Consider the following 27,659-nt stretch of genomic DNA (forward strand, 5'->3'; position numbering starts at 1 on the left):
AAATACATTGTAGAAACCTGGACCATATAGAAACTAGTGTGAAACATTCGAGAACCTGCTAGACTGTCTTCCATAGGGGCTTCTGCTAGGTTCTCACAACTGTGACACTCATCGGACTGAGCCATGTGGTCTTAGTATCATAAATATAGAAAGAATTCCAACGTGTGTGCCCAGGTCACCCCTGTGGACACACCACACACAGGCTGACATGTCCTCCAGCTGCCCCACCAATTGTGACCCACACCTGGAACAGACGAGGGTCTGTTTACCTGCCTTTGCCCTGAGTGATGCAGGAGGGCTCTTAAGACCAGGCAGCCAGGACGTCAGACTGGTCCTGCTTCTGCCACTGGCGCCCTGGGATGTGGGCAAGTCCCTTGGCCTTTCTGGGTCTCAGTTCCTCTCCATCCAAGTCGTACTGAGGTTTATGAAGGAACTAGGGGTGGACACGCTGTAGCTGGACCCCAGGGAAGAGGGCCCTGCAAACAGGGCATCCAGACGAGGGTCTGTTTACCTGCCTTTGCCCTGAGTGATGCAGGAGGGCTCTTAAGACCAGGCAGCCAGGATGTCAGACTGGTCCTGCTTCTGCCACTGGCGCCCTGGGATGTGGGCAAGTCCCTTGGTCTCTCTGGGTCTCAGTTCCTCTCCATCCAAGTCGTATTGAGATTTAGGAAGGAACCAGGGGTGGACATGTGGTAGCTGGACCCCAGGGAAGAGGGCCCTGCAAACAGGGCATCCTGGTGGTCTGTGGCTAATTTGTCAGCCTCCATCGAGGACCACAAAGACAGGAGAGGGAGGGAAGGAGCAGGTCATCATTTCCCAGTCCGGGTGGGAACGGACACAGAAAATCTCTGGTGAAGACAAGGGGGGAAGCAGCAGGCAGCCCCCTTCTCCTAGAGAACCCGGGGTTCCCACAGCCCTGCATGGCTGGGCTCCAGGGGAGGAGGAGATCAGGTGTCAGCCGCTGTGTGTATATAGCCCCAGGCCTCCGGGGCCAGGCTCACTGCTGAGGCCGGGGCCAGGCTGTGAAGATGAAGCTGTTCAGCGCCATCCCTTGGGCCTTGCTGCTCAGCACAGGTAAAGCCTGGCCCCCAGCCCCCTGCCCCCGGGGCCTCTCTGCTTCCTGTTCACCTAGAGATTCTGTGCAGTTCGCTTGTTGCCACGGAAGAGGGTCTGCAAGCCGCCCTCCTCCAAGGAGTTGCCGCCCTCAGCCTGGCCTGGAGGAGGAAGGTCCAGGAGGATGGCCAAGACCCAGGACTGAGTATATGGTGATTCTTAAGCATTTTCTGGGCTGTCCATCCTTGTTCTGGCATGCATTCCCTGAGCCCCCTCTGCCTTAACCAATGTCCCCTGGGATGCTTCCCTGCTGGCTTAGCTGGTAAAGAATCTGCCTGCAATGTGGGAGACCTGGGTTCGATCCCTGGGTTGGGAAGATCCCCTGGAGAAGGGAAAGGCTACCCACTCTAGTATTCTAGCCTGGAGAATTCCAAAGACTGTATAGTCCATGGGGTCGCAAAGAGTCAGACACGACTGAGTGACTTTCACTCACCTGGGATGCCCTGAGGGACAGCCAGCCCTCACCCAAACCTGGATGAGGTGAACCAGTCATGGTCAGCTCTTCAGGGGTCTTGGAGGTGTGACAGTGTGGGTGCTGTAGGTGGGACCCTGGCTGGACCTGATTGGAGGGTGGCATCCAGAGGGAAGTGGGGGCCCTTAGAGAAGCCCCTGGAGAGGTGGGAGTGCTCTGCCTCTGCTCCTGGGATGGAGACATGGCAATAACATGAGCTCAGGAATGACCAGCAGGAGCAGCAGCTCCCAGCAGGGTTGAGGATGTCCTGACAGGTAGTCATAGTCCTTCAGGGGGCTAGGCGTTGGGCCTGCACTGAACACAGAGGGCCCCGTGCTGGTCTGGGCTCCTGGGGTAGCGCTAGTGGTAAAGAGTCTGCCTGCCAATGCAGGAAACTCAAAAGATGCGGGTTCGATCCCTGGGTTGAGAAGATCCCTTGGAGAAGGCAATGGCAACCCGCTCCAGTATTCTTGCCTGGAAAATTCCTTGGATACGGGAGCCTGGCAGGCAACAGCCCGTGGTGTCTCGAAGAGTGTGACATGACTGAGGGACTCGCTACTCATGCTGGTTCCCAGTGCTGGCGGGAAAGAACAGGAAGGCAGCCATTTCTTCAGGGAAATCCCTGTCTCCTCCTTCCTGGTTCTCTCTGTCTGTCTCATTTTGTCCTTCCTCCTCTGCCCTTTTCAGTCCGTCTCCTCTTTTCCTCTCTCCTCACCCAGCTTCCCTCCCCTCTCCCTATTTTTCCTCCAGCTCACCTTTGCCCCTCACACTTCTGGTCAGGGGCTGTCCCGTGACTAGGCTCTCTCTTCCCTCCCCGTTTCTTTCCCTACAGTCAATGGTGGGTCACGACTAGGAGTGAGCGGGGGCGAGCGGAAGCGAGGGTCGTGCAGTCAGTGTGTGCACCCACATCCCCCCTCAGGGTCCACCCCAGGCTCCCGTGATGAGGACCTTCCTGTCTCCCTGGCCCGCGGTGGGGGTGGCGAGGGGCAGCCCTTCTCCTGGCACACTTCGTGGGCACCTTGCAGGTAGAAGCGGGTCCATCAGAGCCCCTCCGGCTTCTGCTCTTTCTCAAGTGCCTTCACTTCAAATCATCAACAGATCAAGATGGCGAGTTTTGGGGTGATGTGTCTTGAGCTCCTACAAGGGGCTGTGTGTCCCCCTGCTTCAGAGTCGGGACCTCAGACTCTAGATCAGAGGAGGTCACTATACATGTGGATCCAGGCCAGATAGGTCACCTGAAGGGACAGGAATGATCTCTGCTTCTGTCCTTGAGGCCTGCTCTCAGACAGACCTTCATGTGTATCTTCCTAAGCAGACAGTGATGGATGACCCAGGGTGGGGAAGGTTTGTCTTTTTTTTAATATTTTAATTTTTGTTTTTTAAATTATGAAAGTATGATAACACCTTTACAGGAGACTTGGAAAATACAGAACAAAGTTACATATAGTTCCACTATCTATTACAATTATTTTTCAAAATAGATAAGATGTTTCATTGGAGTTTCAATATCAAACTCTCAAAATTAATAGAATGAATATACAGAGAAGTAAAAGGATATAACAGACCTCAGAAGCCCTGTGAACCAATTCAACATAATTAAGATTTATACAGTTTTCACACAACAGTAAGATACCAATTCTATTCAGGTTCCTATAGGCTATAAACTAGGAGACACTGGAACATATCCAGGGACATAAAACAAGGTACAAAAATTTCATGGTCTAAAGTTTTTGAAATCATACAGTCTGTTCTCTTATCACTGTGGAATTATGTTAGAAATCAGTATCAAAAGAAATTTGAAAATAACTGTGCCCCCAATCCAATGACACTTCAAGACTCAGGAAGGGTAGGTGGAGATGGACCCCAGGGTCCTGGTTGACATTTATGGTCAAATAGCTTCCAGAGGACTTGTTGATTTCTGTTTACTAAGGAAAGCAGTTTCTATGGGAAAGGAAATGAATGAGTGGCAGGTAACCTAGTGGGGAGCATCCCTGGGACGGGCACTGAACTATGCATGTGTGGACTGTCCTCTGGACCCAACGAGACTCTTACTGTTGAATGTCCATTTTAGAGATTAATGGATTGAGGCTTAAGGAGAGAAAATAACTTGTCCAAAGCCATGCATCTCTCACCCCCACAGGGCTGTGACCCAGGGCCATCTAATTCTTAAGCTTTGCTACGCCTGATCGTTGTATCATGAAGATAAGCCACAGTGCAGGTCCACCCTGGGAGGCCATGTGATTGAAATCAGGGCCCCTGATCCATGCACCTAACTCAGGTCCCTGATACAGTGAACCTTCTACAAATTAAGATGGCCCACTTCTCCTTAACTGAAAATGTTCACTCCAACATCAAATTCACCACCAAAGGATGAACAAGAAACGTTCACATCCTAGTTGGGTGAACTACTCTCTTAGTTTGGCTGGGATTGAGACATTTTCTGGGAGAAGGTGGTTCAGTGCTGAGACCTGGATAGTGCCAAGGCTAAAGGGACAAGGTGGTCACCTTCCTGGGAGCTGACTCTTCCAACTCTGGCTGCAGAGAGGGAACACTGGCCCTAAACTGAGTAGATCTGGGGAAAACAAAGACATCAAGCTGAATGGGCCAGACATCGAGGGCGCTCCTTCTGCCCTTCCGCTGTGTGACCAGGATGGTCCCCAGGGTGGAGGACAGCAAAGCATCTCTCTCATCTCAGTGCCATCCCTTGGCACACAGCTCGTCCGCACAGGGTTATGTGTTTTCCATTCTCTTACCCTGGCCGCTCTGTAACCTCTCATTTTCACGATGTTTTTCTGTTTTGCCACCTTTCAGCCACACTGGTTTCAGCAGAATCGGATGAAGGTAAGTGTAGACGATATGATTTCACCACTTCCCCTCATCACGTAGAGATGGGCCTTAAAGTTGAGGTGCACGGCTTCTCTACAAGGGAAACGTACGTACCCGTTACCAAAAGAACATGGCTTTCTATACTTCACAGCCTGGCTCCGCCATCACAATCCCTAACTCCAGTCTCTCCAGGCCTCTGAGGACTCCCCGCTCTGCCTCACTCCTTCTCTCCACCCCACCGCATCTTCCAAACTCGGGAGAAGCCTCACTTCGGGGGCGGAGGAAGGGGCCACGTCTCCATGGAGCAGGTGGTCCAGGAGGATGGAGCCGCCTCCTAATGGCTGGAGGCAGCAGGGCTGGGGCACATCACCGTCTTCAGGGTCAGAGATGAGAGCTTCGAAGGGAGAGGGCGTGAGGGCAGTGGGATGGACCGGGTCAGAGGGTGCAGCTGACCAGAGACGGGTCGTGTGCTCTAGAAGTTTCCAGGCCCAGGCACTGGCTGAGCACCTTCCAACCAGGAGCTCATTAGATCCAAACGCCTGAAGGAAAGCGCTCTTTTTATCCTCTCCTACAGATGTGGAGCCCGGGCGTCACTGAGTGGGTCCTGGCGCCCCCTGCTGGTCCGCACAGTGAATGGGTTCTCTTGGCACTGAGGGGTCCTCAGGCCTTTGCCATTTCTCAGGCTTCACTGGGAAGAGACATGCAGGAGACAGAAAGAGGGGTTTGTGTGCACCTTCTGACCTCCAGTCTGGCCATGCTGTTGATAATAAAGATTTATTTGCTGAAGAGGGATTAAATATATCTGTGTTCACGGGTCAAAACAAATTTCAGTGATGGGTATGGTTCCTTTTAAAATGTTTAAAAAAGTAAAACATTAAAAATACATTTTTGGAGGTCATTAGACTTGGATCATTGTCGAATTGTGATTCCTGGAATCTGGAAATCACAAGATGTAATGATGGTTTGGGGCCCGAGGATGGTACAGCCCCCACCCAGGGGTTGTCACAGCCTCTGGGCAGCAAGAAAGCTGGCTTCTGTTGTAGACACTAGGAAATGTGGGGGCGTCCGCAGAAGCCTCTCCGGGAGGATCTCCAGCGCCTTCTCATGGCAGCCAAAGTGCACCTGGACCATCCAGATGAAGAGCGGTTATCAAATTATACTGACAATTCCATTTCTCAGGTCAGTGCTCAGTGGAGGGTTCTTTGCTGATGCTCTACTTTGATGGGAAGGTGTCCCTCTCTGCCCCTTCCCTTTCCCCTGCACCACCCAGCACACACATCCGGACACATCCTGACTCCAGCTCACTCCTGCTGGTGACCCTGCATGGCCCCCTGCCCTCTGCATAAAGCGGACCCTCCTTGCATGGCTTTCAGATCCCTCCAGGGGATCCCTGATCTCCCCTCCTTTCTCACCTCTTCTCCCCCTGCCCCCTCTCTGAGCTGAGCCAGCACACTCTGAGCTGTGGACCCCCCCAGACTGTCGGGCAGCTCTGAGCCTTTGCTCACACTGTCCCCTCTGCCTGGAAGGCACCTTCCACCTCTCCCAGACTCACCACCTGCTGCTTAGTGTCCTCATTTCCTAGTGCATGATTTCACTGGAGGAAGAACGTTTCCATCACACCTGAAACCCCTGCTCTGACTCTGTCCACAGCTGGGCGGATCTTTCTCGGATTTGTGCCCCTTCCATTAATCCGTGCAAAACTCTGGGGGAATTGACAGCATAACATCACTCCTGCTGATGTCTGAGTTTGTCTCTCCTAGGATGCGTGTCTATCGCTTGTTTGTTTTACCTAGGAGTGGATACGTGATTGAAAGATCTAATAAATGTTTGAAAGTTTGAATGAAGTTATTACGCTCCAGAAGGCATTTCCAAAGTAGCAATAGTTACAGCATTTCTGTAGCAGGCTATTCTTCATGTATTTTAACCTGGAAGTGACAGTTTCATTATTTGTGGAATAAAATTCACTGTCAGGGGTGGCTGAGATTAGTTCTATCATCTTGTGACTGAGGGCCCTGTCCCTCCAGACCTTCTATGAGGTCAGGTCTCCCACTAGGTGGAGGAGCTGCTCCGTGTGAGGAGGACAACCTGGAGACGCCTGCCCTGCAGCCGGGCTCAGACCATCTACCCAAACCACACGCCAGGGCTGAAGGAGGCAGGCATTTCCTGCATCACCATTTCTGTTAGAGTCAGAGGGATAGATTATTCTAAAAGTTTTCATTATTGTCCCTTTGACCCTCTCCAAGGCCAGTCTTGGATATGACTGTCCTTGGGGCCAGGAAGGAATCAGTCCGTCCAACAGCAAGCTAGTCTAGAGGGAGCTGAGTGTGTGTCCTGGTGAGATGTCCCTTCCGGGTCTCATTTTAACCCAGAGAGGCTCCAACCTCCCTCCTGGGTGGGACACATGCTGGAGGCTGAGAGAGGAAGACAGGGTGGGGTCAGGTCTGATGGGCAGGAGGAGGAGGCAGAGACCTCAGCAGGAGTGTGACAACCCGTGTGTGCACTTTGCCCACAGCAGGGAGAGCTGGATGCCCCTCTCGCCTCTGCAGATCCTGGAGGCCAAGCAGGGGTCCTGGGCCCCCTGTGCCAGGGGTGCAGAGGGTGAAGCAGAAGTGGAGTCACACACCCCTGTCTGGGCCTCACCTGACTCCATTCTTGTTGCCCAAGGAAACGGTCCTCAGGGTTGACTGTACTGCTCCGTCCAGTGGCTCCTGACCCCAGAGTCCTGGGTGGGCTTCCCTGAGCCCCAGCAGTGGGGCTGCCCAGGAGGCAAGGAGTCACCTGCAGCCCTGGTGTGGGGAGGGTCCTGGGTGACCACCACCCCCTCCTCCAGAAGGGTGAGTCTCCCTCCCCGAGGGCACCATCCTGGGACGTCTGGTGAGCAAAGCTCTGTGATTGTGTGGGGTCTGGACAGGGGAGGCTGCCTGCCGGAGGGACCATGATTCCAAAGGCTGATGTCTTCCCTTCCCACTGCTCCAACAGACTCAACTGTAATGAAGAGGATGTGGAAATCATAGACGGGCTGCCAGACAGTACTACATTTGGGAAGTTCTGTTCAGGGGCACGCCTGGTATTTCGTTCTTCTTCCAATGTCATGACCGTGAAGTACTACAGAAATTCCAACCAGCCAGTATCTTCTTTTGATATATTTTACTACGGGCGTCCCTCAGGTAGGTGAGATGGGCAGGGGTCTGCTGACATACCCTCTCCTGTCCGCGCACGGCTCTGTGGCCACTTGGGCACGTGGCTGTTACGTGACTGCTGAAATAAGGTGGAATCTAAGTTCTGCATGACCGTCACTGGGTGAGCGAGAGTCAGCATGACCCAGTGAGTCTCTCCGGAGACATCCACCCACTCATTCCCAGCATTCTGCATCTGAGACACTGGAATTTGAAAGGCCCATGTGAAAATTCTTTTCAAATTTTACTCTTCCCTTTGATTATGTCCCATATTCCTCCCAAGTAGAAAATTTCTTTCTTGATTTCTAGCACGTATATTTAAAATGTGTACTACACATAGGATACTATATAAAACGTATATATTTAACAGATATATAGATATAATGCACATATATATCTTAGTACATAGATATAGCAGGATGTATATTCACCGTTTACTACACAAAATGTATATTATGTTCACCAAATATTTATGCATACAAATATATACATGTGTCACCTAGGGCAAATCAGCACAGTTTCTCAAAATTGTTTCTTTTTTCTCATTAATGATCAGTTAAACTTTCCCCACACTTATCACTGGGAAGAAAATGCTTGTTTAATTGAAGTGAAGTGAAAGTCGCTCAGTTGTGTCTGACTCTTTGCAACCCCATGGATTATACAGTCCATGGAATTCTCTAGGCCAGCATACTGGAGTGGGTAGCCTTTCCCTTCTCCAGGTGATCTTACCAACCCAGGGATTGAACCCAGGTCTCCTGCATTGCAGGCGGATTCTTTACCAGCTGAGCCACAAGGGCAAGAAAGTGAAAGTGAAATCACTCAATCATGTCCGACTCTTTGCGACCCCGTGGTTCCTCCATGCATGGAATTTCCCAGGCAAGAATACTGGAGTGTATTGTCATTTACATCTCCAGGGAATGTTCCTGTCCCAGGGATCAAACCCAGGTCTCCCGCATTGCAAGCAGACGCTTTTACCGTCTGAGCCACCAGCGAAGCTCCCCGAGCCACAAGGGAAGCCCACAAATACTGGAGTGGGTAGTCTACCCCTTCTCCAGAGTATTTTCCCAACCCAGGAATAGAATCAGGGTCTCCTGCATTGCAGGCGGATTCTTTACCAACTGAGCTATGAGGGAAGCCCTGTGTAACTGACTAGTTAAGTTCTCCATCCACAGCTTCGTGATCTGTGCTCACACCGAAGAGTGGACAAGTGTTGCAGATGAAAACAATCTTCCTGGAAGACTCTTCTGGAATCAGCTGACCACGAGGAGAGACAAGTCCTGGCCACCTGTCTGATCACAACTGCTTGTCCCACCCTGTCTCATCCATCCTTCTGTATCTTCCCTGCAAAGAAAGATTCCTTACTCCTGAGTTTTCAGTACTTACCAGTCTTGTGGTTGGATCATTCCAGTTGTCATTATAATCATTCTGAAAAACGTCTCTTTACCTGAGTCTGGATTTGTTCTTTTACTCTAAATGTCCTCATGTCACAGATTAGAGAATCAGACATCAGTGAGAATGAGAGGAACCCCTTCTGAAGTTCTTTAAAATCATAGGGGTTTTTATTTTTTGAGGCCTGTCTTCAGATAGTTACATTATTTACTATTTCCCTCTCCTGCCCAAGATAAACCGCTAAGACAAAATAGAGACATTTGAGCATCTTTCTGCTAAACTTTCTGACAATGTGGTTGATGATAAAGAATATTTGATGGTAATGCCTTAAATTTCTTCTAATATCCACTAGCCAACTATAACTACATTGGGGTGTCTTAAAAAGTTTTGCAAGGAGTAAAACATATTTTGTTTGTGGGATCATCAGATTCAGGGGTTTTTGTTGGTTGGTTGGTTTTTAATGTTTACAATGTTGTGCTGGTTTCTGCTGTAAGAGGACATGAATCCGCCATAATCTTACGTTTATCTCCTCCTCCGTGTGCCTCCCTCGCCTCCCCCATCCTGCCCCTCTAGGCCATCTCAGAGCACCAACTGGGCTCCCTGTGTTATAGAGCAACTTCTCTCCAGCTACGCATTTTACACATGATAGTGTGCACATGTTGATGCTACTTTCTCCATTCATCCCACTCTCTCCCTCTCCTGCTGTGTCCACGAGTCCATTCTCTATATCTGCATCTCCATTAGGTTCATCTATACCATTTTTCTAGATCCCATAAGTAAAGTATTAGTCACTGCGTCATGTGCAACTCCTTGCAAATGCACAGACTGTAGGTTGCCAGACTCCTCTGTCCATGGAATTTTCCAGGCAAGAATACTGGAGTGGGTTGCCATTCCCTTCTCCAGGGGATCTTCCAGACCCAGGAGACCCAGTCTCCTGCATTAGCAGGCAGAGTCTTTACCATGTGAGCCCAAGCACCAAATTCCATCAGTTTCAGTTCAGTCACTCAGTCGTGGCCAACTCTTTGAGACCCCATGGACTGCAGCACGCCAGGTCTCCCTATCCATCACTAACTCCCAGAGTTTACTCAAACTCATGTCCATTGAGTCGGTGATGCCATCCAGCCATCTCATCCCCTGTTGTTCCCTTCTCCTGCCTTCAGTCTTTCCCAGCCTCAGAGTTCTTTCCAATGAGTCAGTTCTTCACATCAGGGGGCCAAATTATTGGGGCTTCAGCTTCAGCGTCAGTCCTTCCAATGAATATCCAGGACTGATTTTCTTTAGGACTGATGGGTTTGATATGACTGTGTGCCGGGATCCAGCCCCAGCAGGATCCAGGGGAACCCTCAGGATGAATGGAGTCGGTGAATGAGAGAGAGAGAGAGAAAGAAAAAGAGAGAGAGAGAGAGATCAGACCAGGAAGGTGCGGCAGAGTCTGGCAATTGCTTTATTTTTCACCATTGCCTTTATACCCTAAAATTGGTACATTTCTAAGGGGCAGATAAGCATACAGACTTAGTTTAACATTATATCAACTTGTCCTTCACGAAACCAGGTGTGTTCTGTATATTTTTTGTTTATGAGAGTCTTTTCCCATAGATTTTTTGTACATTATCTTCTGGCCTTGAGGTTAGCAGAAAACAGAAGGTTGGCAATCTCATGGTACAGCAAGTTGTAACATAATAGAAATACAATCCTGTTAACATAAAAGTCAGTCTTTTTGCAGAAATTCTCAGCTAAACTTATCTAAAAAGTTTAACACACAAAGACTCTGTGGCTCTGGTGAGGCAGCCCCTGTTTAGCACTCTTGGTTAAAATTAACAATTATCTTATTGCTTTTACACTAGGGCCAAACTCTTATTTTACTATATCTTTAACTATATTAATAATAGTTTCCACTGCACAACCTCAGCACATTAACATCAATCAAACGTTGATCTAATAACCACATTCAAAGCAATATTTTTTGTATTTTCTAATAGGGCTTTTTCACCCCCCAAAGGGCTCTGTGCCTATTAGGGCCTTTTTAATGGTTAATCTCTATGTATAATATCTTTTGGCTTTCAGGCCTGTTGACAATTTATGGTTTGCACCTGGTGCAACTTTAAGCAACTTCAGTAGCCGACCCTGTCTTTTTTGTGATTAATCTATTTTCTTTCTATTAGGTGTCATCTCCAAGGGAAATAGATAGGATTACATTTTCACAGAACAGAAATGCAAAGGATTGCAAAAACAGCAAATATGGCACAAAACAGGCTCTTAGTCCAAAAGTTAATTACCTGCAAGAAGTCACCAGCTAATCTCTATCTAAACTATTTTCTATTAGGCGTATATGTGGCTATAATATTTGTGGGGCTTTTCTCACCCCGTGAAGGGGCCTATGCTTAATAGCTTCTTTTGTTAGCGTACTGTGCTTAGGATGTTTAGGACAATCAAGAGCATTTTGTGCAATGAGATCACACATTTATCAAACAAGCCAGAATGCCAGCAAAATGTTTGAATTGAAGCATTTCCTTCATCCCTGGCCCCTTCATAGGGTACCAGCATCCAGGAGATTTATTAATTAGCTTTTAAGTTGGTCTTTATTCAGTGAAAGAGGAGCAGGAGAGCTCTTGGCAGGCAACACAAGAATCTGCAGCAGGGCAAATAAGAACAACAGCAGAAAAGGGGGGAGGATACAGGGTGGGGTAGAGGCCGAGGTCAACCTGGAGGGTCCCTTATCCTAGACAGCCTTGCCTGTCAGGTTCTTTCCTCGTGACCTCATCATGGATGGGGTCCTGGACGGCCTTGCCTGCCCGGTATTTTCTTCATGACCTCGTCACGGCTGGGACCCCCCATAATGGCTCCCGGCCACCATGACACCCTGAACGTGGCCAATCTCGTCTGACCTCCGGAGCTAAATCCCATATATATATGTGCTAATACACAATATTTACTTTTCCCTTTCTGACTTTCTTCACTCTCTATAACAGGCTCTAGGTTCATCCACCTCTCTAGAACTGATTCAAATTTGTTCTTTTTATGGCTTAGTAATATTCCCAGATTCAGGTTTTGATGTTGCATTTTACCAGAGGCCAGGATGTTAGGAGGACCAAGAAGCATAATGTCTGCCTGAGTGACACAAATCCCACACATGAGGGCACACCCGTATCCTCCTCTGTGTTATTTTGTTCTCTTTGGAGAGTTGGGGGACGTAGAGTCTTTTCCCAGACTTGGGGCAGGGTTATCAACTCCCTCGAGAGCACCACTACGTCTATCTGGACCATCCTGATGAGACCAGCTCAGAAAGTCATGTTGGGGTCTCCCTTTCTCAAGTGAGTTCCCTGGAGGTGAGGTTTCTCTCCTGATGTAGATTTTAAGAAAGATCCCACCCTGCTCTCTTCCAGTTCACCATCCAGCACACGCATCTAAACACATCTGATTTCATTTGCACTTCCTGTTGAAAACCCTCCTATGGATTTCTGTCTTCAGGATAAAGTTTACCCACCTTAGCCTAGTTTTCCAAAATCTCTCCTTTTCTGACCTTCCCTCCCTTCTCACCTCTTTTCCCCTCTGCTCCTCTCAATGCTGGACCATCACACACTGAGTTTTGGAGACTGAAGAATTTTGGGCAACTCCATGCCTTTGACACACGATCTCGTCTGCCAGGATTGCATCTGTCCAACCCTCTTGACTCACACGCCCTCTGCCAGAACCCCCCCATATAGGATACCATGGTTCAGAGAGGGTTAACGTTACCTTATCACCTTCCTGACACCTCTTAGGTGCAGGGATCTCGCTCCTTCCTCCTCCCCCCGCCGCCCCCAACTTACCTTGTGTAAATCCCTGGGTCATTTAACTTATCATTTATTAGTTGTGTGGCTGTACCATTGTGGGACTCCAGTGTCCAAGTTGCAATTCTTGAATGAATGAGTGAATGCACACATGCATTTTCAATGATCCTCTAAAGTACTGCATTTCTTTCCAGCCAGTCTTCACACAGGTTAACATGGGGAATCATATTTCCTTCCATTCTAGACTGAGCTGAACATAACCTATATAAAACTTTGTTCTACATTTTCCAAATCTCCTGTAAATATGCTATTCTACTGTCATAATTCAAAAAACAAAAAAAAATGGAATTAATAATGAGAAGATTTCTTATCAAAAAGTTGACAGTTCCAGAGAGTTTAACAATGAAAATCACTGTTTCAGTGACCTTTAACTTTCCAAAATATCTTGAGGAAGTGAAAACGGTACCCAGCTCATTTTATAAGTTTAGAATAATCTGATGTAAGTATAATCTGATACAAGTAACGGGAAAGAACAGTACAGGAAAGAAAACTTCATGCAATCTAATTCAAGAACACAGATGTCAATATAAGAGCAAAAAATGAAATAGAATACAGTTTTAGAAATTGAACTTAGTAGAGTGATAATATTCATAAAGCATAAGGATTTATTCCAAGAGTACAACGATACACTAAAAATCTATTTAGAGATTCCAGTCATCTTTTCTGACCACAGTGCAGTAAGATTAGATCTCAATTACAGGAAAAAAATTGTTAAAAATTCAAACATATGGAGGCTAAATAACACGCTTCTGAATAACCAACAAATCATAGAAGAAATCAAAAAAGAAATCAAAATATGTATAGAAATGAATGAAAGTGAAAACACAACAACCCAAAACCTATGGGACACTGTAAAAGCAGTGCTAAGGGGAAGGTTCATAGCATTACAGGCTTACATCAAGAAACAAGAAAAAAGCCAAATAACCTAACTCTACACCTAAAGCAATTAGAGAAGGAAGAAATGAAGAACCCCAGAGTTAGCAGAAGGAAAGAAATCTTAAAAATTAGGGCAGAAATAAATGCAAAAGAAACTAAAGGGACCATAGCAAAAATCAACAAAGCTAATAGCTGGTTTTTTGAAACAATAAACAAAATTGACGAACCATTAGCAAGACTCATTAAGAAACAAAGAGAGAAGAACCAAATTAACAAAATTAGAAATGAAAATGGAGAGATCACAACAGACAACACTGAAATACAAAGGATCATAAGAGACTACTACCAGCAGCTCTATGCCAATAAAATGGACAACTTGGATGAAATGGACAAATTCTTAGAAAAGTGTAACTTTCCAAAACTGAACCAGTAAGAAATAGAAGATCTTAACAGACCCATCACAAGCAAGGAAATCGAAACTGTAATCAAAAATCTTCCAGCAAACAAAAGCCCAGGACCAGATGGCTTCACTGCTGAATTCTACCAAAAATTTAGAGAAGAGCTAACACCTATCTTACTCAAACTCTTCCAGAAAATTGCAGAGGAAGGTAAACTTCCAAACTCATTCTATGAGGCCACCATAACCCTAATTCCAAAACCAGACAAAGATGCCACAAAAAAAGAAAACTACAGGCCAATATCACTGATGAACATAGATGCAAAAATCCTTAACAAAATTCTAGCAAACAGAATCCAACAACATATTAAAAAAATCATACACCATGACCAAGTGGGCTTTATCCCAGGAATGCAAGGATTCTTTAATATCTGCAAATCAATCAATGTAATACACCACATTAACAAATTGAAAGATAAAAACCATATGATTATCTCAATAGATGCAGAGAAAGCCTTTGACAAAATTCAACACTCATTTATGATTAAAACTCTCCAGAAAGCAGGAATAGAAGGAACATACCTCAACATAATAAAAGCTATATATGACAAACCCACAGCAAGCATCACCCTCAATGGTGAAAAATTGAAAGCATTTCTGCTGAAATCAGGAACAAGACAAGGGTGCCCACTCTCACCACTACTATTCAACATAGTGTTGGAAGTTTTGGCCACAGCAATCAGAGCAGAAAAAGAAGTAAAAGGAATCCAGATAGGAAAAGAAGAAGTGAAACTCTCGCTGTTTGCAGATGACATGATCCTCTACATAGAAAACCCTAAAGACTCTTCCAGAAAATTACTAGAGCTAATCAATGAATATAGTAAAGTTGCAGGATATAAAATTAACACACAGAAATCCCTTGCATTCCTATATACTAACAATGAAAAAACAGAAAGAGAAATTAAGGAAACAATACCATTCACCATTGCAACAAAAAGAATAAAATACTTAGGAGTACATCTACCTAAAGAAACAAAAGACCTATACATAGAAAACTATAAAACACTGATGAAAGAAATCAAAGAGGACACAAACAGATGGAGAAACATACCGTGTTCATGGATTGGAAGAATCAATATTGTCAAAATGGCTATTCTACCCAAAGCAATCTATAGATTCAATTCAATCCCTATCAAGCTACCAACGGTATTTTTCACAGAACTAGAACAAATAATTTCACAATTTGTATGGAAATACAAAAAACCTCGAATAGCCAAAGTAATCTTGAGAAAGAAGAATGGAACTGGAGGAATCAACCTGCCTGACTTCAGACTCTACTACAAAGCCACAGTCATCAAGACAGTATGGTACTGGCACAAAGACAGAAATATAGATCAATGGAACAGAATAGAAAGCCCAGAGATAAATCCACGAACTTATGGACACCTTATCTTTGACAAAGGAGGTAAAGATATACAATGGGAAAAAGACAACCTCTTTAACAAGTGGTGCTGGGAAAGCTGGTCAACCACTTGTAAAAGAATGAAACTAGAACACTTTCTAACACCATACACAAAAATAAACTCAAAATGGATTAAAGATCTAAATGTAAGACCAGAAACTATAAAACTCCTAGAGGAGAACATAGGCAAAACACTCTCCGACATAAATCACAGCAAGATCCTCTATGACCCACCTCCCAGAATATTGGAAATGAAAGCAAAACGAAACAAATGGGACCTAATGAAACTTAAAAGCTTTTGCACTACAAAGGAAACTATAAGTAAGGTGAAAAGACAGCCCTCAGATTGGGAGAAAATAATAGCAAATGAAGAAACAGACAAAGGATTAATCTCAAAAATATACAAGCAACTCTTGAAGCTCCATTCCAGAAAAATAAATGACCCAATCAAAAAATGGGCCAAAGAACTAAACAGACATTTCTCCAAAGAAGACATACAGATGGCTAACAAACACATGAAAAGATGCTCAACATCACTCATTATCAGAGAAATGCAAATCAAAACCACAATGAGGTACCATTACACGCCAGTCAGGATGGCTGCTATCCAAAAGTCTACAAGCAATAAATGCTGGAGAGGGTGTGGAGAAAAGGGAACCCTCTTACACTGTTGGTGGGAATGCAAACTAGTACAGCCGCTATGGAAAACAGTGTGGAGATTCCTTAAAAAACTGGAAATAGAACTGCCATATGACCCAGCAATCCCACTTCTGGGCATACACACTGAGGAAACCAGATCTGAAAGAGACACGTGCACCCCAATGTTCATCACAGCACTGTTTATAATAGCCAGGACATGGAAGCAACCTAGATGCCCATCAGCAGATGAATGGATAAGGAAGCTGTGGTACATATACACCATGGAATATTACTCAGCCATTAAAAAGAATTCATTTGAATCAGTTCTAATGAGATGGATGAAACTGGAGCCCATTATACAGAGTGAAGTAAGCCAGAAAGATAAAGAACATTACAGCATACTAACACATATATATGGAATTTAGAAAGATGGTAACGATAACCCTATATGCAAAACAGAAAAAGAGACACAGAAGTACAGAACAGACTTTTGAACTCTATGGGAGAAGGTGAGGGTGGGATGTTGCGAAAGAACAGCATGTATATTATCTATGGTGAAACAGATCACCAGCCCAGGTGGGATGCATGAGACAAGTGCTCGGGCCTGGTGCACTGGGAAGACCCAAAGGAATCGGGTGGAGAGGGTGGGGGGAGGGGGGATCGGGATGGGGAATACGTGTAAATCTATGGCTGATTCATATCAATGTATGACAAAACCCACTGAAATAAATAAATTAATTAATTAAAAAAAAACTATTTAGAGGAACTTATCATTAACAGAATAAATATAAAATCTATAATGACACATCAATATATTCAAAACGAATGAAACAAAATTCTGTTAACTATTAATGATGTCAAATAAAACTCTTAGAAACTACTCACCGACAGGTACAAGCTTAACATCATAAAGTGCAGCTATGAAAAACGTCCAGCAAGATGGCTTCTTTACTGATGAGTCTTTGGAAGGAATTCCATTACATTACAAGCAATACACAATGGCTGGCATCACCCTTGGTCAATTTTCTGTTGCAGGATTTAAAATTTTTGCTTTTACTCCACACACACACACACACAGCTGGAACAGGTTTGCCAGCTTGGGGTTTCGAAAAGGGGCTAGAAAGTTTTTCTTTTTTTAAGACTCTCTAAGAAATTTTAGGAACACTTTTTTGTTCTGGGATTCATGGCACCTTGAAGGGGTGAGGATATTTCCTCCTTCGAGTGACTGACATGCCATCTCGAACCCCTTCAACCACAAGGACAGGCAGTGCCTCCTGGAACTGGAAGGGAAGGGGCTTTGGGGCGAGCTTGCCCAGTGACTCTGGACTGGCAGCCCACCATCCTCTTGTGCTGCTTCCCTTGTGACTTGGCTTCACCCTCAGTTGGGAGGACGTGGAGCAGACCTCTCCCACCTCCCCTGCAGCCAGACCTTCCCTGTCCCTTCACTTGGGGACATGCTTATTCTTGCACCATCACCTGGACAGGGAGCTTCCCGGGGACACTTACACCACCTCCTTCACCATTGAGGCCAGTTCTCAGAGCTGGGTCTGGGATCAGCTTCTCCCAAAGCCCGTGGCACACCCAAGGGGAATAGACACTGAATAAACCTGTGGTTCTGGGGAGGCAGCTTACAAAATGCCCAGCAGACCCTTCAGCTCCTCCCTGAGAATAAAAGCGTGGTCACTGAGAAGGAGACGATGCCTACCCACGGGACGGTCTAGAAAGAGAGCGCTGGGAAGCTCTGATGGAGTGGGAGGTACTTAGAGGGTCTCTGAGCCAGGTGCAGACATCCAGTGCATCTCATGGAGAGGAGAGGACAGCGTGCAGGGGAGCAGTCCAAGGGAAAGCGCTTAGAAGCCAGGAGACCAGGCTTGTTTAGGAGCCTCAGAAACCAGACGTGAGCTTTGGGACAAACATCTGAGGGACGGAAGTCCTCAAAAGCTGCTGTTACCCCATAAATTTTCTCCAGAGGGTCTTGTGAATTTAGGAACCTAAGACTTTGATTCCTGAGTGCCCCTAGAAAAGAAACTGTTGGTTTTTTCCCCCCAGGCAGCCACAGCCCTGCATGGACACTTCCGGGGAGGACAGTGGGCCTGATGTGGGATGACGTAGGATGAAGACAGGCTGCTTGGGCTCGGATGTAAGATGAGGAACTGCCTTCCTTCCATGGTTCCTGCATTCCCTCCATCCAGGCACTTCCATCCGTGGGCAGCTTCTTGACCTCTCCACAGACCAGGGCCAGGAAGCATTCTGTGTGTAGGGGACTGTGAAAGGAATCTGGAAATGATTAAGAAAGAGAGATTCTAGATGGCAGGGGAACTGTGAGGAATTATTGCATGTTATCGTAGTCACAACCAGGGAGCTTAACCACTGGTGCAGAACCAGCATTGTTTTCTGAGAGGGAGACCCTGTCTAATCAGCCTCCTCCTCCATTCAAGAGCCAGGAGAGCTTGAATGACCAGCTGGCTCAGGCAGTTTCCCTGGGCTCTGCTGGAGGTGGAATGTTTCTCCCACTGTGAGCCCATTAGGGCTTCTGTAAAGAAAGATATGACTTAGAAAGAACAGGAAGTTTCTACAACCCATAAGGAAAAGTGAGTGATGCAATAGTAATACAAACTGGCCCAAAGATACCACAAACAGGCATTTCACCAAAGGACTACAGCTGAGCTAGAGACATACGGAAAAGAGACCAAACTCACTGGCAGTTGGAGAAATGCACATTTTAAAAGATGTTTTATAAGCATTCTTAATCAGCCAGAAATTTTGAAAAATTTAATAAAATTCAGAGTTGCGTAACGTCAGGAATACGGACATTGTGTTCTGGTTGGTATGTAATTGTAATGGTCCTTGAAATGCTATTGGACTGCTGTTCCTTTAAATGGGAGAATGACTTCTGTTGTATAGACAGACCCTGTTTAATTTATGCATTCGACGATGAACGGATGGACATTTGGGTTTTTACCACTCTTTGATATGAATAAGGCAACTATGAATATTCATGCACAGTATTCTGTGTGGACATGTTTTCATTTCCTTGGTTTTCATTACCTGGTAGAAAGTTGGCTGATACATCCTCCACATGCTGAGATTCTGATGCATGTTTTCAACAAGGAGCTCTTCTGGGTTCTTGTAACTGTAACACCCTCACTAATCTGAACCATGTGGGTCTTGGTATAAAAATAGAACAAATGTCAACATGTGCATACCTTTCTCCCTTGTGGACACACCACACACAGGCTAACATGTCCTCCAGCTGCCCCACCAATCATGACCCACACAGAGGTGGGTCTGTTTACCTGCCTTTGCCCTGAGTGATGCAGGAGGGCTCTTAAGACCAGGCAGCCAGGACGTCAGACTGGTCCTGCTTCTGCCACTGGCGCCCTGGGATGTGGGCAAGTCCCTTGGTCTCTCTGGGTCTCAGTTCCTCTCCATCCAAGTCGTATTGAGATTTAGGAAGGAACCAGGGGTGGACTTGCGGTAGCTGGATCCCAGGGAAGAGGGCCCTGCAAACAGGGCATCCTGGTGGTCTGTGGCTAATTTGTCAGCCTCCATCGAGGACCACAAAGACAGGAGAGGGAGAGAAGGAGCAGGTCATCATTTCCCAGTCCGGGTGGGAATGGACACAGAAAATCTCTGGTGAATACAAGGGGGGAAGCAGCAGGCAGTCCCCTTCTCCTAGAGAACCCGGGGTTCCCACAGCCCTGCATGGCTGGGCTCCAGGGGAGGAGGAGATCAGGTGTCAGCCGCTGTGTGTATATAGCCCCAGGCCTCCGGGGCCAGGCTCACTGCTGAGGCCGGGGCCAGGCTGTGAAGATGAAGCTGTTCAGCGCCTTCCCTTGGGCCTTGCTGCTCAGCACAGGTAAAGCCTGGCCCCTGGGGCCTCTCTGCTTCCTGTTCACCTAGAGATTCTGTGCAGTTTGCTTGTTGCCACGGAAGAGGGTCTGCAAGCCGCCCTCCTCCAAGGAGTTGCCGCCCTCAGCCTGGCCTGGAGGAGGAGGGTCCATCAGGATGGCCATGACCCACGGCTGAGCATATAATGACTCTCAGACATTTTCTGGGCCCTCCCTCCTTGTTCTGACATGTGTTTTCTGGGCCCTTTGCCTCCCCTTATGCCAATAGCCCCTGGGATGCCCGATGGGACAGCCAGTCCTCAGTCCAGACCTGGACGAGGTGAACCAGTTGTGGGCAGCTTTGCAGGGGTCTTGGAAGTGTGATGGTGTGGGTGCTGGAGGTGGGACTCGGGCTGCATCTGATTGGAGGGGCATCCAAGGGGAAACAGGGGCCCCTGGAGAAGTCCCAGGACAGATGGGGTGCTCTGCCTCTGCCCCCCGGGAGGGAGATGTGGCAGCAACACGAACTCTGGGTTGACCAGCAGGAGCAGCAGCTCCCAGCAGGGCTGAGGACGTCCTGACTGGGGTCTTAGCCTTGCAGGGGGCTGGGCGCTGGGCCTGCACTGAACACAGAGGGATCCATGAGGATTCTTGGTGCTGGAGGGAAAGAAGGGGGCGGCTGTGCCCTCAGGGAAGCCTCTGTGTCCTTCTTTCCTTGCTCTGTGTGGGTCTCATTCTGTCCTTCCCTCTTCTCTCCCCTTTTCTGCTCAGACTGCTCTTTTCATCAGCCCACACTCTGCTTCCCTCCCCATCCCCTGCTCCCCTGCAGGCAACTGTGGTCATGACTAGGAGCCGGGTGGGAGGCAGGTGGAAGGACGGGCTTGTGCTGTCAGCGTGTGAGCACAGATCCCTCTTAGCATTTATCCCAGTCTCCTGTGATCAGGACCTTCCCGTCTCCCTAGTCTGGGGGCCTCACGGTTCTCTCCTGGGACACTTTGTGGGCAGCTTGTAGGTAGAAACAGTCCATCAGAGCCCTTCCTGCACCTGCTGTTTCTCAAGCACCATCAGTTCAAATCAACAGATCAGGATGGCATGTTTTGGGGTGACGTGTCCTGAACTCCCCCAAGGGGCTGCTGGTTCCCTGGCTTCAAAGCTGGGACCTCAGATTCTAGATCAGAGGAGGTCGCTGTACGTGTGGGTCCATGATGGGAAGATGTGTGATTCTGCCCTTGAGATCTGCTTTCAGAGAAACCTCGATTTGTATTTTTCAGAGCAGACGAGATGGACACTCCAGGGTGGGTAGGTTTCCTCTGTGGCCCCCAATCCTATGCCACTTCAGTACTCAGGACGGGCAGCTGGAGATGGACCCCAGTGTCCTGGTTGACATCTCTGGTCACATAGCTTCCAGAGCACTTGTTGGTTTCAATTTACTGAGGAAAGCAGTGTCTATGGGGAAGGAGATAAATGTGGTGGGAGCTTGACAGTGGCGGGGAGCGTAGTGGACAGCCTCTCTGGGCTGGACGCTGAGCTGTGTACGCGTGGACTGTCCTCTGGAACCAAGGAGGCTGTTACTATTAAATTTCCAGTTTACAGGTGCATGGACTGAGGTTTGTGACAATAAATGCCTTGTCTAAAGCCATCCAGCTCTCATCCGAGCAGCTCTGAGCCCCAGGGCCATCTGATTCCTGTACTATCTGTACCCACTGGTCACATCGTGAGGACAAGCCAGGGTCTCATCAACGGTGGAGCCTGAGGGGCTGGATCAGCACCCTTGACCCAAGCCCCAGACTCAGTTCCCTGATACAGTGAAACTTCATAAACTCAGATGGTTCACTTCTCTCCAGTGGAAAATCAATTTCATTTTGTTCAACCTCAAACTGGTCACTGACCTCAGTAAAGAATTGTCCAAACAGTTCACATTCATTAGAGTGATGAAATGTCTAGTTGTGACCAGGTTGGAGAGGTTTCTCGGGAGAGGGTCTTACAATGCTCAGACTGGAAATTCCTGGGGAAATCAGGACAGGTGGGTCAGCATCCTGAGTGCTGACCTCTGGCTCCGGAGAGGGGGCATCACAGAAGACGTGGTGGAATTGGAGAGACAAGGAGAAAGCAGCTGGATGAGGGAGTCTCGAAGGTGGAGGGCCAGACCTCCATGCTGCCCTGCCCCTGTGAGACCAGGTTCGTCCCGGGGACGAGGACGGCCATGCTTTCCTGTCTGTGCTCTGCACCTCCCTTGAGACTCAGCCCTTCTCCGCATTGTCTCTGCAAAAGGCTTGACTCTTCCGTAACGTCCACCTTGTCATCTTGACTTTCTGGGGTTTTTTTTGTTGTTGTTGTTGTTTTGTTTTTCAGCCACACTGGATTCAACTGATGGGCTTCCCTGTAAGTGCACAGATATTATTTCATCCTTTCCTGCTCATCACACAGAGAAGTGCTTGGGGGTTGCAGTCTGAATAACTCTCCCGGAAACACTGGTACCAGTTCACCATTTTGGTCAAAGGAACTTGGCATTTCCAGAGCTGACTGTCAGCCTCGGTTTTAACAGTCCTTAGGGTCCCATACCCCCTGACCTCTCGTGACTCCCACCGTGCTCCTCCTGCCCTCCCCACCTTCCCTCCTCCACAGCCCAAAAGCCTCCTGTCCACAGCACAGGTGTCTCAGGATGACGGAACCGCCTCCGATGGCCAGAGCCTGGAGGGCGAAGGGGCATCACCGTGTCCAGGCAGAGGGTGTGCTGGCATCAGGAGGGGTGCTGGGCAGAGGGACAGGCTTCCTCCTGATGAGAGGGCTGACTGATGATTGATAATTGATCGATTGATGATCGATTGATTTCCCTGTGACTTCTGGCCCAGGTACTCGCTGAGCATTTTTTACAAATAAGAAGTCTTTTGATGATAAACACCCCTGAGGAAAGTAGTGACTTTATCCTCACTTGATGAAAAATGTTTCATCATGCAAGTGTGAAGTTCTTCTATTTTCAGGTGTCAGAGCAAATTGCAGTAACATGTGCGTGGGTTTGCTCTGTTCTGCCGAGTACAAGATAAGATTCACTTTTAGGGGACTCCAGACTTAGACCCTGGAGGTTCCTTTGTGATGGGCGGAAGGGGAAGTTAGGACCATGTACAGTGGTGTGGCGCCCAGGGGTGGTACCTTCCCTGCTGGCCTGGTGTTGCTCCTGGGCACCTGGAATTCTCTCTTCAGTTAAAGATAAAAATTTGTGTGGGGGCTTTTATGAAGAGGAATTTGGAGTGATCCTCCCCTATCTGGGACAGCACACGGAATGCCTCTGGATCATCAACATGGACCCAGGTTACAAAGTTCTTTTGGAAGTACGCCATCTCTAGTAAGTGTTCTTTGCTGATGTTGTGGTTTTATGGGAAGGTGTCCCTCTTTGCCCCTTCCATTTCCCCCTGCACCACCCAGCACACACATCCAGACACATCCTGACTCCAGCTCACTCCTGCTGGTGACCCTGCATGGCCCCCTGACCTCTGCATAAAGCGGACCCTCCTTGCATGGCTCTCAGATCCCTGCAGGGGACCCCGATCTCCCCTCCCTTCTCACCTCTTCTCCCCCTGCCCCATCTCTGAGCTGAGCCAGCACACTCTGAGCTGTGGACCCCCCAGACTGTCGGGCAGCTCTGAGCCTTTGCTCACACTGTCCCCTCTGCCTGGAAGGCACCTCCCGCCTCTCCCAGACTCACCACCTGCTGCTTAGGGTCCTCATTTCCTAGTGCATGATTTCACTGGAGGAAGAACGTTTCCATCACACCTGAAACCCCTGCTCTGACTCTGTCCACAGCTGGGCAGATCCTTCTCGGATTTGTGCCCCATCCATTAATCCGTGCAAAACTCTGGGGGAATTGACAGCATAACATCACTCCTGCTGATGTCTAAATTTGCTCTAGAGAAAGCAGCCTAATCTTTGGGGGGTCAGGGAATAATTTTTTAACTAATGAATGAATAAATGAATGAATGAACCATTGAAAGAAAGAAAGAGTGAATGATAACAGGAAAAGTGAACAAAATGATGTGGCAACAAAAAGCATTTCCAATATAGCAATAAATTACAGCACTTCTATAGCAGGTTAGTCTTCATAGATACTAACGCAGCAGCCACATTTCTATGGCTGGCCACATGCAGTCCAGGGTGGTGGTTGAGACAGGTGATGTTATCTTGTGACCGAAGGCCCTGTCCCTCCAGACCTTCTATGAGGTCAGATCTCCCACTAGTTGGAGGAGCTGCTCTGTGTGAGGAGGACAACCTAGAGATGCCTGCCTCACTGCAGGGCTCAGACCATCTACCCAAACCACACGCCAGGGTTGAAGGAGGCAGGCATTTCCTGCATCATATTTCTATTATGGTCAGAGGGATAGATTATATGAAAAACTTCCCCTGATTGACCTCTCCACTTTTGCAGAGATTTATTTTTGTTCTCACTGTCCTTGGCACCAAGGAAGGAATCAGTCTAAGAGCAACCTAACTAAACAGAGGAGGGCACAGCTAACTAACTAAAAGTTAGCTAAACTAACTTAGAGAGTGTCAAGGGTGTGTCCTGGTGAGATGTCCCTTCCAGGTCTCATTTTAGCCCAGAGAGGCTCCAACCTCCCTCCTGGGTGGGACACACGCTGGGGGCTGAGAGAGGAAGATAGGGTGGGGTCAGGTCTGATGGGCAGGAGGAGGAGATGGAGACCTCAGCAGGAGTGTGACAACCCGTGTATGCACTTTGCCCACAGCAGGGAGAGCTGAATGCCCCTCTCACCCTGCAGATCCTGGAGGCCAAGAGGGGGTCCTGGGCCCCTGTGCTAGGGGTGCAGAGGGTGGACCAGGAGTGGAGTCACACACTCATATCTGAGCCTCACCTGACTCTGCTTATCCATGGAAACAGTCCTCGGGGTTGGCCGTACTGTGCCCTCCAGTGGGTCCTGATCCCAAAGGCCTGGGTGGGCTTCCCTGAGCCATCAATGGGGCTTCCCGGGAGATGTGGAGTCGTGTGAGGGAAGGGTCCTGGGTGATGCCCCTCTCCAGAAGGGTGAGTCTCCTTCCCTGTGGGCATCAGGCCTGAGAAGTCTGGTGAGAAAAGCTATGTGACTGGGTCGGGTCCAGGCGGGGAGGCTGCCTGCTGGAGGGACCACGATTCCAAAGGCTGATGCCTGCTTTTCCCTCTGCTCCAACAGCCTCAACTGTGATAAAGAGTCTCTGGAGATTATAGATGGGCCACCAGAATCTTCTAGCTCATGGAAGATTTGTGAAACTTCGTACATGGAATACAACTCTTCTACCAATATCATGACCATCAAATACACAAGAAAGCCCAACCACCCTGTCTCTGTCTTCTTATTACTTTTCCACCGTGTGCTTTAGGGTTGGTTTTAGACAGCAGAGACCTGCTGCTCTGCCCCATCCCTGTCCGTGAATGGCTCCACGGGAGCTAGGTGTGTGGTACTTATGTGACTGTTGAAATAAACTTGTCCATCACGGGGTGAGTGACAGGCAGGGTGACCCACTGAAGCTCTCCAGAATCATCCACCAGTTCTATCTCAGCTTTTCTACAAACCCCGGGTTTTTGAATTGGAAAGTCCTGATATGAAAATTCTTTTACAAATTTTATTTTTCATCTCGATGATGTGAAAATTTCCTCCCAAATGTAAAATTTCCCTTCTTGATCTTTTTAAAATCCCTTTGGCATTTTCCAATAAATTTATTTTAAATTTGAGGTACAGATAGTATTGCATGTGTGTGCTCAGTTGTGTCTGACTCTTTGCGACCCAATGGACTGTTGACCGCCAGGCTCCTCTGTCCAAGGAGTCTTACAGGCAAGAATATTGGAGTGGTTTGCCATTGCTCCCTCTATGGGATCTTCCTGACCCAGGGATTGAACTCACATCTCCTGCATCTCCTTCATTGCAGGTGGATTCTTTACATTGAGCCATCAGGGAATATACAATACATATATATCAGGTCTATAGGTGTATAGTAAATATGTAGATATATAGCAGATATATATGTATGTATATATATATATGTATCAGTTCAGTTCAGTTCAGTCGCTCAGTCATGTCCGACTCTTTGCGACCCCATGAATTGCAGCACACCAGGCCTCCCTGTCCATCACCAACTCCCTGAGTTTACTCAAACTCATGCCCATCGAGTTGGTGATACCATTCAACCATCTCATCCTCTGTTGTCCCCTTCTCCTCCTGCCTTCAATCTTTCCCAGCATCAGGGTCTTTTCCAATGAGTCAACTCTTCATATGAAGTGGCCAAAGTATTAGAGTTTCAGCTTCAGCATCAGTCCTTCCAATGAACACCCAGGACTGATCTCCTGTAGGATGGACTGGTTGGATCTCCTTGCTGTCCAAGGGACTCTCAAGAGTCTTCTCCAACACCACAGTTCAAAAGCATCAATTCTTCGGCGCTCAGATTTCTTCACAGTCCAGCTCTCACATCCATACATGACTACTGGAAAAACCACAGCCTTGCCTGGATGGACCTTTGTTGGCAAAGTAATGTCTCTGCTTTTTAATATGCTATCTAGGTTGGTCATAACTTTCCTTCCCAGGAGTAAGCGTCTTTTAATTTCATGGCTGCAGTCACCATCCCATCCAACCTCTCGATGGACAAGTTTTTAAAGCTCAGGAGTAAGAAGTCTTTCCTTCGTGGAGGAGACAGACGACTGGGACAGACACAGAAGGAGGGATGGGGTCAATATGTGATCAGACAGGTGAGGAGTGGACGTCTTTCCTCTTGCTCAGCTGATTCCTGAAATCTGCAAGGACTGTTGTTTTCATTTGCAATGCTTGCCCGCCCTTAGGCATGAGGCAAATGTCACAAATCTCTGGGATGGAGAGCCACTTAAATAGACTTTGGGTAAGTCAAATCAATAAGCATTTTCTCCCAACTGATAAGTGGGGGAAACTTTCAGCAAAACATTAATGAGGAAAAAAGCAATTTTGAGGACTGTGTCTTGTTTCTTCTGGGTTACATATGTATCTATATACCTGCATAACACCTATATAATGAACATAAAACCAGAGGAATTCTCCTTTGTCCGAGGCCTGTCTAGAGACAGGAATTGTGCCTATTGACTATTTCTCTCACTTTCACAATGAAAACCTCCCCAGAAACGGAAACAAGATGTGGCCCAACTCTCTGCTAAACTTTCTGGCAACATGGTTGATGGTAAGGAATATTTGATGAGAATGTGTTGTGTCTCTTTGATTCCCCCTACCCTAGTATGACTTGTACTGCATCAGGGTTCCTTTTGAAGTTCTGAAAAGAGTAAAACATAAAGCCCACATTGTTTGTTGGTTCATCAAAGTTGGGTGATACTGCGTTTTATCAGATCAGATGGTAGGAGGATCAAAAAGCACAGTGGCGCCTGAATGGCACAGCCTCTTGCAGGCCTGGAACTGACCAAATTGCCTTCAAGTCTTTTACTTCTGTTCAGAGCAGAGGGGGTGGTGTGGGGGCCTCTTCATGGACCTTGAGCTGGGTCATCAACTCCCTCAGGAACAACAATGCCTGATGAGGCTGGCTCAGAGCCATGCTGGGATCTCCCTCCCTCAAGTGAATTTCCTGGAGGTGGGTTTTCTTTGCTGATGTTGCAGATATTAGGAGACAGTATATTAAAAAGCAGAGACATTACTTTGCCAACAAAGGTCCGTCTA

At 47.5% G+C, this 27,659-nt stretch overlaps 1 protein-coding gene across 2 annotated transcripts; it reads left to right on the forward strand.

The window, feature by feature from the left end:
* The first annotated feature begins 999 nt into the window (after positions 1-999).
* On the forward strand, positions 1,000-25,707 carry LOC122708805 (spermadhesin Z13). Of its 2 annotated transcripts, XM_043925386.1 has the most exons (5): positions 1,029-1,074; positions 4,376-4,405; positions 5,434-5,569; positions 7,370-7,557; positions 8,739-8,836. In XM_043925386.1, the coding sequence occupies exons 1-5, from the start codon at positions 1,029-1,031 to the stop codon at positions 8,744-8,746; spliced, it is 408 nt and encodes a 135-aa protein (XP_043781321.1). In that variant the 3' UTR covers positions 8,747-8,836. The 2 variants fall into 2 exon arrangements, with proteins under 2 accessions (XP_043781320.1, XP_043781321.1); XM_043925385.1 differs by lacking the exons at positions 4,376-4,405; positions 5,434-5,569; positions 7,370-7,557; positions 8,739-8,836 and adding exons at positions 22,342-22,371; positions 23,191-23,332; positions 25,167-25,707 and having other exon boundaries at positions 1,000-1,074.
* The last annotated feature ends 1,952 nt before the right edge of the window (positions 25,708-27,659 follow it).

Source organism: Cervus elaphus, chromosome 15 (genome assembly GCF_910594005.1).
Source record: "Cervus elaphus chromosome 15, mCerEla1.1, whole genome shotgun sequence".
Lineage (NCBI taxonomy): Eukaryota > Metazoa > Chordata > Mammalia > Artiodactyla > Cervidae > Cervus > Cervus elaphus.